Raw genomic sequence first — 12,538 nt, 5'->3', positions numbered from 1 at the left:
AAACCATCATTGATCTACAGAACAGGACGCACACTGAGGAGATCCCTATGCCCGAGCTACATCACAACAACCAAAAGAACCACCACCACTTGGTTGCCACAGACCCACCAGCGTTTCTACACCTGCACCAACTGTAATATCTGCTGTTTGGGCAACAACAAATGTAAAGAATTCTGTTACAACTCAGACTCAACTCATGCAATCAAACACCACATCAACTGCAATACACAGTATGTCAACTTCGTAATCGAATGCCCTTGTCACAAGATCTACGTCGGCAGCACCGTACGCAGCCTCAGGACCAGAATCCAAGAACACCGCAGGGCCTTCATCAGTGGCGACAATAGATACCCCATGACAGAGCACTATCGTACAACACACACAGGGCCCATCAAATTCAGATTCTTTGGCATTGACCATATCCCCATGAATAACTGTGGTGGGTATAGGGAATTGACACTACGAAGGACGGAGGCCAAATGGATCTGTAGACTACATGCAGTTAGCAAGGGACACAAATCCGACCATGAGTTTCACTGCTTCCTTAGCTAAAATACCTCTCAACCAACCATCTACTATTTTCTGACACAGGAGGGAACTGGATCCCCGGTCGGGGCTTTTATTCTGTACACTGGGCATACACCTCCCTTTTTTCCCCTTGATCGTCAGGATTCATAATACCTTCTATAGTCCCTATTTTTTACTCTCTGTCGTCCTCCCAACCAGCTGCACCACACTTATGCCCACACGTTGCATTCACCTTAAATTTACGAGTGCCGCTCACTGGCGATCTGCACAACACATTAGCATTTACATATGGCTCTTGACCTAAGCCCAGACGTGGCACGTCGCTACTGTCTCTTTTGGCTTCACTTTATTAATGATGCCACCACTCTTGTGACATCTTGCCTCGCTCCCAATAACATTTGTGGTCAACAGGCCACAGATCTCCCGCCTCTGCGCTCTGACATATCATACACCCTTGGTCAGCAACTATGTCCCTCTCACCACTCTCCCACTTTAGGATAATATCCCTCTGAACAGGGGCAATTCACTTATCCGCCTTTCGTCTCATCCACCTCCCCCGGGGTCTGACATTGCCTCTCCTGGGAAGCCTTTCTAATGTTTCCTCCAGGTGAATTCTCACCTCCCCTGTTTTTTCTTCACATGTGGATCTTCACCCCCCTGTTTTATCTCTCTACTTTACAGGCACAGGCACGGGGTTCATCTTTTCCAGTCTGAACAGCACCAAGTCACTCTACCCATATAGCCTTTTCAACTTGTGCTGATGCTGCCAACTGTCCAACGTGCAGGCTAATCACTCCTACTGCACACATGTTAATGCCAGGTTTTAACTTCCAGCACTCACCAAACAACTTTGTTTACTTGTTCTGACACTGACCATGGTCAGACCTGTCGGTTGGAACCACAGATTTATCACAAACTCTCTTCTCCACTAGAGGCCCTCCTAGTCTTTCCACCATATTCTTTTTCGCTGCAGACTTCCCACTCTTCCAGCACATATACGACACAGAAGCTGACCCTGGCCAGATACAGACCAGATCGAGTGTCTCCAGGCCTACTGCCCACACAGGTATTTATTTGCTTACCAACGCCCCCCGGCACTGTGCCTTTTGCCCGGTTCCTCTACCTGATTTCTCTGCTCACGCAACCCTGCCCCCTACCTCCCCCTTCTTCCTCTGGACTATGCGGCTCAGGTCCGGACTATCGGATTTCTACTCTGCAGACCCCACCACCCTAGGGTGTCCCCACTCCTCCCCCACCTGACGGTGCACTTCATTTTTTACTAGACGCCCTGATGCCTCACCGGGATCCCCACTCCTCTCACACCAGATGGCCCACTTATCACAACATTAGACAGATCGCCACACTTGGGGTTTGCGGTCCATATCACACCACACCTGTTACACTGCCGCCACTAACATGCAGCGCTCCCAGGTGTTCCCTTTATCGTCACTCTAACACCTCATGAGGCCACACAGGAGCATCACAGCCTACCACCCTGACTCCTCCCTTTAACATCTCCGTTCCGTTAATGCTTACCATTCGCCCCTCCCTGCTTCAACCCACTGCTACCCTGACCTTTTATCGTTCATGATGCTTCCCGCTTGACACATAGGGTTCCCTCTTGCTCAGGACCCTGGCCCGGTGCCTCATTCATTTCATTATTCATTTTTACTGTCAACCTCTGGGGTTCACATATATACGCCTGTTCTCCTCCAGCTTCCTTACACATGCGAATAATCCCGCACTCGTGCCCAGGAGTATTTTGCCATGTTTTCACCCCTTCAAAACAGGAAGTCGCTGCTGCCAGCCATTTCCTGGTGTGCTTCTTTTAACCTGCTACCTGGCTTCAGGGATGTCTCGGACTAATGTAGGCACACATGGTTTCCGACTGCAGTGTCACACTTTGTAGGCGCAACCCGCCACACACCTTTTCCTGATCGCTGCTCTGCAGCATTTCCCACTGACCCCACATGCTTTCGTCCCTGGCAGACAAGCGCAACACAGTGGCCCCCGCCACGGCAAATGCATTATTTTCTCATGCAAGCCAGGACCATTGCTTGACTCATTACCTCCCCAGTGTGCTTTCCCGTTGGACTCAATGCTTTTCTCTGTGACCCCGCAAGATCCTACGGACCTTGGCCCTAATCAAGGAGGCCCCAACTTTTCTATAACCATGAACAACAGGAGGAATTGATGCTCAGTTGTTACTACTCCAGATAACCACAACTGACCAGAAACGCACCACGCTACCACAGGACACGGCTTTTAAAAGTACTATTCTCCCTGGCTGTTCCACCACATCTATATCAGGATGTACATAATTCTCTCTTCTTTGCCTTCTCGCTTCAGCCCCTTCTCTCTTACTGTTTTTTAATGTTTTTAATGCAGTTTTTCTCTTTTATGACTTAATTTTTGGCCATAGGATTATATTCCATGCATGGGGTCCACTCTCCATTGCAAGTTCGCAACTACTCCATTTATTCACTGGAACTGTCCTGGTTCTGATACTCATTGCACCAGGCCACCATCACACTAGGCCACAGGTGACACAACCATATGAGCATAAAGACTACAGTACAAACTTCATATTTACCATCTGATAAACGTGCTAATGATTAGCTATAGGTATGCCACATGGGTATATTTTATATAATTTTTTATTATATTTCATTGCCTGCCTTATCGGGCCGCACCAATTGCCATAGAGTCCCCCTGAACTTCTATCAATATAACATGCAGATATTTATGTCAACACAGACTCAGACAATAGGGACCACAACCACATTAGAATATAGGGACAATTAGCCATACTGTATTAGCCGTACTGTGTTCACCCACATGTTTTTCCCATTTGTTCCCCCTCCCTTTTGCACCTCCATTTTCCCCTGCCTTCGTTTTCATTTCTGTTCCCCACACACCCTTTTTGCCCCAATGTTCGCTGTAGCATTTCTGTATTTAACTGAGTATGTCCACATGTTCTACACATATATTTATTTTATGTGATGTAATTTTCAACCCTGAAGAAGTTCATTGTTAATGAACAAAACGTGTTGGCTGGAATTCAGTTCTGTTGCTTGACTTTGAAAATAAAAAACATACTTTTGACACAACTTTATGAGTGAATATACTTATTGTACGGACCACCTGGGTGGTGCACCACTCCAAATTCTGGTGTAGTCGTTTCTCTGCTTTGCAGTTGGCACCCAAGAACGGCAGGTGCAGGAGTTGCATGTGCACCCCAACAAGAAATACAGTTTGATCAATCACACAGGGAATACAGCAGGGAAGTGCGGCTATCATGGTCTGCCGTTGCTCACCTTATTCCATACTGTTGGTTGTGTTAGTTATGAAGCCTGGTGGGAGAGTAATATTTTATTATGTACAGTAGGCCTGGGCGGTGAACTTTGCTCCGTTCGCAGAGTTTTCTACACTCCGCACTCTGCGGAGCTCGCAGAGTGCAGAAAACTCCGCTTTGCGATGTGCAGCAGAGTTTTTTCCACAGCTCGCAATCGTGAATGGTAAGTTCGCGAATGCGAGCTGCCGCTCGGGTAGAAACCCTACCCGAGCTGCAGGGATACCAACACAAACTGCAGTTCACACTGCGCTCCGCCACTCGTGGAACTTCGTGGAGCTTTTTGTAACTTCGCGGAGTTCCGCTTATCAAAACTCTGCGAACTACGCACAGGCCTAATGTAGAGCCTCTTCAAGTTGTTATACATCTAAGTCATTTAGAGGAAAGCTTTCATTCTCACTTATTTCACTATTGAAAGTATTTGGGGTATTAGTGGAGGGGATAAGTACCCTCATCCAATAATACCACAATATTTGTCAAGGTGAACCACGATATCACTAAATTAAACTGAGCTAAAACCTCCTGGTAGCCATGGCACTGAGCAGACAGGCTTAACGAAGAGGCAAGGTGTAAAGTAAAAAAAAATCCTAAACCAATTAAGAAAAATATAGTAATATTTATTAAATAGAATGTCACCAAAATGACAAAAATCCAATACATAAAATCGGAGTAATTAATTTTTAAAGTTTGAATTTCAAATAACCCTGGGGGGTGAACACCGCTCCGCTCGAGGAGTTTGCAGCGTTTTCCGCACTCCACATTACGTGGAGCTCGCCGAGTTCCGAAAAAGGGTGCAGATGTTTTTTCCTTGCTCGTGTTGATTAACGTCAAGTTGGCGAACACAGAAAATCAACCTCCCGGTGAGATTTTGCCTTGTTCGCGCTTGTCAACATCAAGTTGGCAAGCACGAGCGTGGAAAATAAACCTCCCGGTGAGATTTCTCAAAACTGGGGGGATCAGGATTCTCATTGCGAGTGGTCACGTATGCTTGCAACCACTTGTATTGAGAAACTACCCGTTCGCATTGAGAAAGCTGCCGCTCGTGTAAAATCTTCTCGAGCGGCAGAAAAAGGAAAGTTTGCGCTGTGCATGGCGTTGTTCGCAGTGATTGCATAGAGCTGACAAGCATCCGGCACAGTGCGATCACCGCGAACAGCATTTTTCTATTATACTCCACCAGAGTTTTTTTTGTACTTCACGGAGTTCCGAGTAGCACAACTCCTCGAACTCCACCCAGGTTTAATTTAAAATAGCGTCAGAAAGCATTTAGCGCCAACCATGATCACCTGTTGTGTTGGACTTGACAAGGCTAAGGTTTACGGTCCACTGCAATGGACCATGGATCAGATACAAGAACCTAGTTTGTCCTGGTAAAATATTACCTTCACACTTGTAAATCTTTATGGAACAGAAAGTCTTCAGTGTGGCAAGGAGGTAGTCTGTAGCCTAAGCTGGGCTTGTCGATGATGGAAAGTCGAAGTTCCAGTTCTTGGTAAAGCTGTCGACAAAGGCAGGAAACCTCAGTTTGGGAAAAGCTTACGTTTCATGGCCAAACAGCCCTTGATATCAAATAGATGCAAGCAGCAGCTTGGTCTGGTGACGTTTTCTACATGTGGACATTAAAACTTTTCTGAGCGTGGATTTACTCAGTGGGCCAAGACTTCAGTCCAAGCCAAAGATGGCTCGAAGTCATTGGATGCTGCCCTACGGTGGTCCTATTCAAGTGGATATGTGTAGTGAAGAATATAGTGAAAACTGCGGCAATCTCAGTTCCAGCAGGAATGCACCCTCAGTGGAACAGTTGGCCGATTGTTCTGGTCCCAAGCTGGTTCTCAGGGCAAAAGTTGGCAAAATGTTTCCAAGTCCCAGACCAGAAGGCTAGGCTGCCAGGAGTACTCTCTGATGCTGGCAGAGATTCCAGACCCTTAGAACCTCACTTGGAGATTAGGACTTGATTCAGGAAAGGCCAGCAGAAGGGACCATGCCCCATAATGTTGAAACAAAAAAAATGCCTGTTGAAGCTTGTTGTAGCCCTATAGCTCAAACTGTTGGTTACCCAACCAACCCTTGGAGTCACGTCTGGGATACTGGGTACAAGGAAAGCAGATTGAGTCTACTTCAGATCTTCGGACAGCAGGACAGTCCTTCTGAATCATTTCAAGTCCAGCTGTGTGCTGAGGAAAGATATGGGGATGCCACATTTATGTCCAGTTCCACCCTGTGGTTGGGGAAATCTCCTGTCCACTTTTGATGCACTTCTTATGTGTTTTACCATAAAAATATCCCAATGTGCCCCCTCTGCTCAAAACCAACATGTCAGAACCTTAATTCCCCTGTGCAGAGATCCTGTCCACATCCCTGCATGTGGCCAGGGAAATGAGCAACCAATCACTCTTCACTAGTTCTGAAGGTGTCATCTCTCCCACTGAGCCTTGCGCCTGACGGACTGGAGGGACAAAGGAAAGGGACTGGCCTAGCTGTTAGCAACATCTGCCTGTTACAAGGTTGGCCTCTGAGAAGTTGATTACGTTTCTTGGTAGAGCCTTCCAGGTAAACAGAACACCTCCCCATACCCAAGACCTTTGCCTTAGTTCAGGAAGAAAATTCACATCTCATCAAGGGGGCTTCTCACCTCCACCTCAGGCCTACTAGAGGCTTTTGTCAGGTAACTTTTCAAAAAGTACCTATTTCAAAAATAGGTAGTGCAAATCCAACTTTACCAATGATATTGTATTCTAATAAATGTTTTAAAAAGTCGAAGTATGAACTTGGTTTCCTAGATGGAGATAACAATATTAAATGTAATTTGGTATCCCATTGCGTTCCTATTGAACAGTTCATCCTGCTATAGTGAAAATATCCTTTTGGGCTTTTGTACTGTTAGGACATGTTTAAATGTCTGACTTTTAAATGCCACACACCCAGCCTTATGGCACTAAGGACAGATTAGGATGACTTTAACAGGCGTTTTTTAGGCCTGTCAAAAAGGGATATTTTGGCAGGTTGAATTTGCAGTTTAAACTGGCACAAGTGAGCACTGTCACAGTAGCTGACACAGTGGGTGGTGCAGGCCACTTCTGACATTTAACTTACACGCCCTAGATACATTGTGGTACCATATACTGGGGGCTTATAGATATGTTTAATATGCAGATTAGAGGCATGCAAATTTTCCTCATGTTGAAAGGAGAGCATAGGCACCTTATGACTGGTTAGCAGGGGCAAAGAGTTATACAGCTATCAAACAGTCAAGGCAAAGATCTGGGGTTGTACCATGCAAAGTATGGTTGTTTCCAACAACTATCTTTTCCGGTGTTAGATTCTTTGTTGTATGCAGGATTGAGCCAGTAGGCAGGATCGATGAGGCAGGAGTTGATGGTGGACCTCTGCCACAATTTCAACTGTATTTGTAAGTTAGGGAATGTTTTGGCAGTTTCCTGTGGTTGTGTTCATTAGGACTGGTTGTTCTAATAAAGTTTTATTCAATTAGACATTTGAAATGTTAAATGTTAAATGTCGTATACTTGTAAAGCGCACAGCTGCCCCAGCAAAGGGGCGTCCCGGCGCTGTATACCGCTGGGGAACCCGTCCTGGCTTTCCCTGTGAGATGGTCCTTACTGGGAATCCCCAAGGTGGAGCCAGGCATCCCCGGCGTTGGTGGGGCCGTTGTGGAGATTAGGCAAGCTAATGCCCAGAGTTGCCAAGTGGGACCCCAGGTTAGAGTAGGCACCGAGGTGAGAATTGTCGAGTCCGCTGACCCTGGTCCACGACCCTGCCGCGTCGGGAATTGAACCCTGGTCCCGGGCCGACTTCTGCTCCCGGGTCTGCCGCCTCTAACCAGTGAGCCACACCACTCCACCAAATGATTTTGGAGATACTAAAGAACTGGGCAAGGAGTTGCTCTAATGATGTAATTGACTTGCCGCTTTTTAAAAGCTTGCTTTACAGGTCCTGTGTGGTCCTGGACATGGTGTGTGGTCTCTTTGATGGGCATAATTACTGCTTTATGCAAGATTTGTCTATCAAATCTAAAATTGCTGTACGCATAGGGGAACTGTTCTGACTGGTGATAGAACTGATAATATCTGCTTTTGGAAGCGAAAATGTTTAAATTCAGTTGCCACTTATTGATTTTAAACAAAGCAAAGGTAAAATGAAGTGGGAAATATAGGAGGTAAAGGTGAGAGAAAAGAACATTCTACTCACCTTCCCTCCCCGGCTGTTTTTGTAGATTACCGGTAAGCTAAATGGTGTGAGTTAGATACCTTCATGATCCCTGTTGATTATTAAAGTCTCTGTTGGGTCTATTATCAATCTTAATTACTTGGAGTGCCGGGAAAATGAAGAAAGCGATCACTGAGTTGTTCAGGGGGGGTCTTGGTGAAGACAGATGTGTCCTTTACTGTTGCTGTAACTACTGGAGTCTAGGTCCTGAGGGGCAGATTTACAACTTCTGGCGCATCTCTGCAAATCAGCAGGGATGCACCAGAACAGATGGGTCATGCAACCCCCCCCTTGTGCCTCTACAGATGTGCTGCATTTACAATGCGGCGCACCATGGTACAAGGAGGAGCAGATGCGTGACCCATCTTGTGGCGTACGGGCAGCGCACTGCCGAAGAAGAGGTTAGGGTAGGAGAACACACCACTCAAGATCAAGGTCACCTCATTAGATTCAAATGAAAACCACATTCTCTGCCTTTGTTTCTAAGTTTTTATAAGTTTGAGGGTGCTTCAGAAATGTTGTTTCTGTGGCTCCTTCACACTTTTTAACCATTTAATAAAATTCTTGTGCTTACTCTAGTGACATGCTTAGTACACAACACTGAGTTCCCATGGAAAGAGGATGCCAATTAGGAAAACCCTAAGCTTTTTACAGACCACGAGTCGTCCAGCTACCTTGTCACAGAGGGAATCCACTAGGTGTCAAACCTCATTAAAAACTGATGCTGCCTTCTCTATGTTCTCTTATAGCATATGTATATTTGGGGTTGACTTAGATGCAGATGGAAACCACACAGATGCCAAAATGCCTCATGTCCCCCACCCCACTTGCAGGAAAAGGTGGCTACCTCAACAGCTCAATTCCAGTGGCACTTTTCCTGTCTGGATCTGCCATGTATTAACCATGGTAAACTTAGCTGGGAAAATTAAACAATTGTCCTCCATACAATGAAAGAAAAGCTTTGGTACATGTGAAACATTAGTTATTTTGTTCCGAAGATGGACTGGCAGCAACTGTTCCAATTTCCCTAATGCAGCTCCTGTCATACACACAGGAGCCACTTCAGGGAAGAAAATGTCTCTGACATGGCAGCACAATCAATCGGCGGGTCAGAAAGGCACACTGTCTTTATTAAGTGAAGCACTTCAATCAAATTTAAAGAAACAGGTTGAGCTCATTCAATTCTGTGTCTTCTTATAGGAGATCAGTTTGCATAATTCAAACTGTAAGCTGCAGAGGTGGTGTACGCTGTATCGGATGAAAATGAAAATCTATTCAGCACACCACAGACTCAAATGGCACTTATAAAATGGGAGCAATTATTAACCAACTTCACGTTAATTGCTGCATTGATCTTGAAGAGATGACAGTTGAGTGATCAGGGCAGCATGCACTAATCTTCACCCGGTTTTAGACACAGATCGCTGTACTAGATGCTCTGGTGATACAAAGAAATGGGCTGCTGTAAGAGGTAGTTCCATCTACAGCTGAGGTTTGTATGGTCTGACTCTTAAATATCAATGTGATGGTGAATATGAACAATGCAAGGATGAGTTACCCAAAAAGTGCCTTCAAACATCTTGAGGTCCAGCGGATCCCCTTGAAGTTTCCCATCGTTGACCATCAGAGAGTGGCAGCTCGCGAGGGCTCCCAAGAGCGGCCCCCAGGGTAAGGCTGCACCAGAGCTGAACCTGTAAACAGTCTGAAAACTGAACAGAAAAAATGGTGAGGACTCATGCTTGCCAGAAATAAGTGTTAGTGATATTGTATTAAAAGAATAAGAACTATAGCATTGATATGTGTATGAAGGTGGGCGGTATCCTAATGACTCGACAAAGGCGCCTCTGTCCACCAGTATGGGATGATACCTCTCTGTGTCAACAGGTGTCGGCTCACACTGCTATCCATTACCATAAAGTCTGACTCTCCACCATTGGTGATGGGATGCCCTTCATTTTAGTGAGGGCAGCCTGGCTGTGTAAGTCCCTGCCTTCCCGTATGTGCCTGATCAATTCCGAACATGAATTCAGAAAGACCCTGAAGACATGGCTTTTCAGCCAATGCTAATATCTCAGTTGGACCTCCCTCTCCCACAGTGACCATGTAGCGCCGGGACACCTCTGCTTGAGTAGCTGTTGCGCTCTACAAATGCTATTATTAATATTACTATTTTTCAAAGCTTAACCCTTGTAAACCACAGTTTCTTCTCATCTCTTCCTCTGGGCATGTCTCTTCTGCTTATCCTCATTTTTTAGGTGCTACTATGTGTTTCTACATTTCTTGGCTTGTCTCTGAACTTCACACTACACACAAGTAAACTGATTGCTACATGTTTATCTCAGCTTTACTTATTGTGGAGATTAAACCATTTGCTGCCATCATCTGACTATGGTTATGTCCTGATCTCTTCAAGGCCAAACGGTGGTGCCACTCTTCTTTCTGGCCTATCTCTATCATTATTTGCTTCCCTAAAAGGTATGATCCACTCTCAGACTACCTTCTCACCAGTGCTCCTCACTTAACCACATCACACCTATTTTTTGTTCATAACAATGGCTACCTTGCTCTTTGCGATCACCTTCTAACTTTCACGCATGATGTACAATGCACTTGTCATGGGACAACCACCCAGAAAGCTGCATATAGCAGAGTTTGCAGACTGATCACAAGCTTAGATCTGGTGTGTCTGGATATTCACAAATCCCACCATCTAGATCTCTCTGCTCAGACTCTCTGCAGAATTCCTAACAGTGTGGGGCTTCCTCCCGCCACCAGAATCCATTTCCGGGCCAGTTCTTTAATTCACGCCTGTTGAGATACCTCATTCCTGCATAGTTTTCAGTGGTTGACTTAGTGCTGTTTCTACTGAACAGTTGCTGATATCTGTAGTCATTTATAATTCTTGAATCACAATGTGTCTGGATATTTTTCTTTTACAACTTTTACTCAATTCATTAACTTTTTCTAGACTGTACACCTCCATGTTGTCTTCGTGCTAGGGATGGCAATTTAAGGAGAAGTAAAGACATGCATGTGTACATAATGCTACTTTTACCATTTGTTTTATTGGGTCAAACTCTTCTTTGAAAAAATCCCAAAGAATTGCAAGATTCAAGGTTAAACAGCAAAATGTCAATCAAAGTCCAAAGGTGCATTTGTTCCAGATGTCTGTATTTAAGACATGTCTACCTCCCACGGACATGTGTATTCAAGCCTGTGCAGGACCAACCAGATAAAACCTCTGTGGCTCAGTTTGTTTGCAATCCATCCTCTTTTCATCTGTCTCATAAGGAAATTCATAAATCTACACGTACTCCTATGGTGTGAGACACTTATTAACTTAGACATCCAAGGATGTGAGGTACACAAGTGAGTGAAATCTACAAAATATTTTATTCTGTATTTAAACAGTCTTCACACTGTCTTTAACCAGGCTCAGGTCTGTCCTTTGTTGTTAGACTACCTTGAAGCAGCTTTCAGTTAGACAATACGTCAGCGATTGAGAGAAATTTTTATCTATGCTTGAAAGAGACTCAAGACTATTACTTCCAATTTAAGGCAGTTTTAAGATTGTCTTAAATGAGGGAAAGGACATTGTTCAGCCCATAAAACAATATAAAGGCAGAGTTAAGCTCTTAAAGAATTTTGGTAAATCAGGGCTGCAGTGCCTCTTCTTAATTTGTGGTTATTATTATGCGAAGGAGTGGACGGAACTCGCCGAGTTTCACTTACATGACAACTCCATGAGATTCCGTGGAGCGACTCGAACGGGTGGAATCAGCATGTTGTGCTGATGTTTAGAGCCAGGAGCTTGGTCCGCGCTGCAAAATCAGCGCGAATGGCACCATGAAACGTGCCAGAGGGCATCCTTCTTTGCTGTCACCTGAGTCGATTTTTTACTCGAGCGGCGGTTTTCTCACTGTGAACAGTCGTGACCAACCGCATTGAGAAAATCTCACTGGGTGCCATACTAGCACCCGGACATTGCACTATGGGATGCCAATTATCATGCATGCTCATCAACTGACCATTGTCGAGTCACGCGTGAGAAAAAACTCTGCCACGCTGTGATTGGCGGAGTTTTGCCAGAACTCTGTATTACAAGTGCAACACGGAGTAGACAAAACTCAAGGATATCTGCCGACAGAGCAGAATTTATGGCCCACCTCTAATTATGAAGTCTTAGCTGGCAAATGATAGCTATAGACATTGTTTTCACTGCATGTTAATATACAATTTAAAGATGATAGAAAAGAAATTTATATTCAAGAAAATTACATTTCTATTTCTGTTCTTTAAGACACAGACCACATCTTCTCAAAACAATAAAAGAATGTCCATTTAGGTAGTGGCCAACCTCACCTGTTCCCTCCTGATGGCACAAGTCCCCACAGATCCAGGCCATCTTCTGTTAAGGTTCCTGTCTGTGGAAGA

The 12,538-nt window shown here is 45.0% G+C and overlaps 1 protein-coding gene across 2 annotated transcripts in view; it reads right to left on the bottom strand.

Annotated features, from left to right (window-relative positions):
* LOC147684253 (putative cation-transporting ATPase 13A4) overlaps positions 1-12,538 on the bottom strand; it is a 296,688-nt gene that overhangs the window by 100,171 nt on the left and 183,979 nt on the right. For both annotated transcript variants that reach the window (XM_086944650.1, XM_086944651.1), the window contains 2 exons: positions 12,467-12,528; positions 9,663-9,813 (listed from right to left, as the gene is read on the bottom strand). In XM_086944650.1, the coding sequence (XP_086800776.1) occupies positions 9,663-9,813; positions 12,467-12,528 (213 nt within the window). The remainder of the gene's footprint in view (positions 1-9,662; positions 9,814-12,466; positions 12,529-12,538) is intronic.

The sequence above is a fragment of the Lissotriton vulgaris genome, chromosome 11, assembly GCF_964263255.1.
Source record: "Lissotriton vulgaris chromosome 11, aLisVul1.2, whole genome shotgun sequence".
In the NCBI taxonomy this organism is placed as follows: domain Eukaryota; kingdom Metazoa; phylum Chordata; class Amphibia; order Caudata; family Salamandridae; genus Lissotriton; species Lissotriton vulgaris.
Note: the sequence above shows the minus strand (reverse complement) of the source record. Positions and strands in the feature narration are given on the sequence as shown.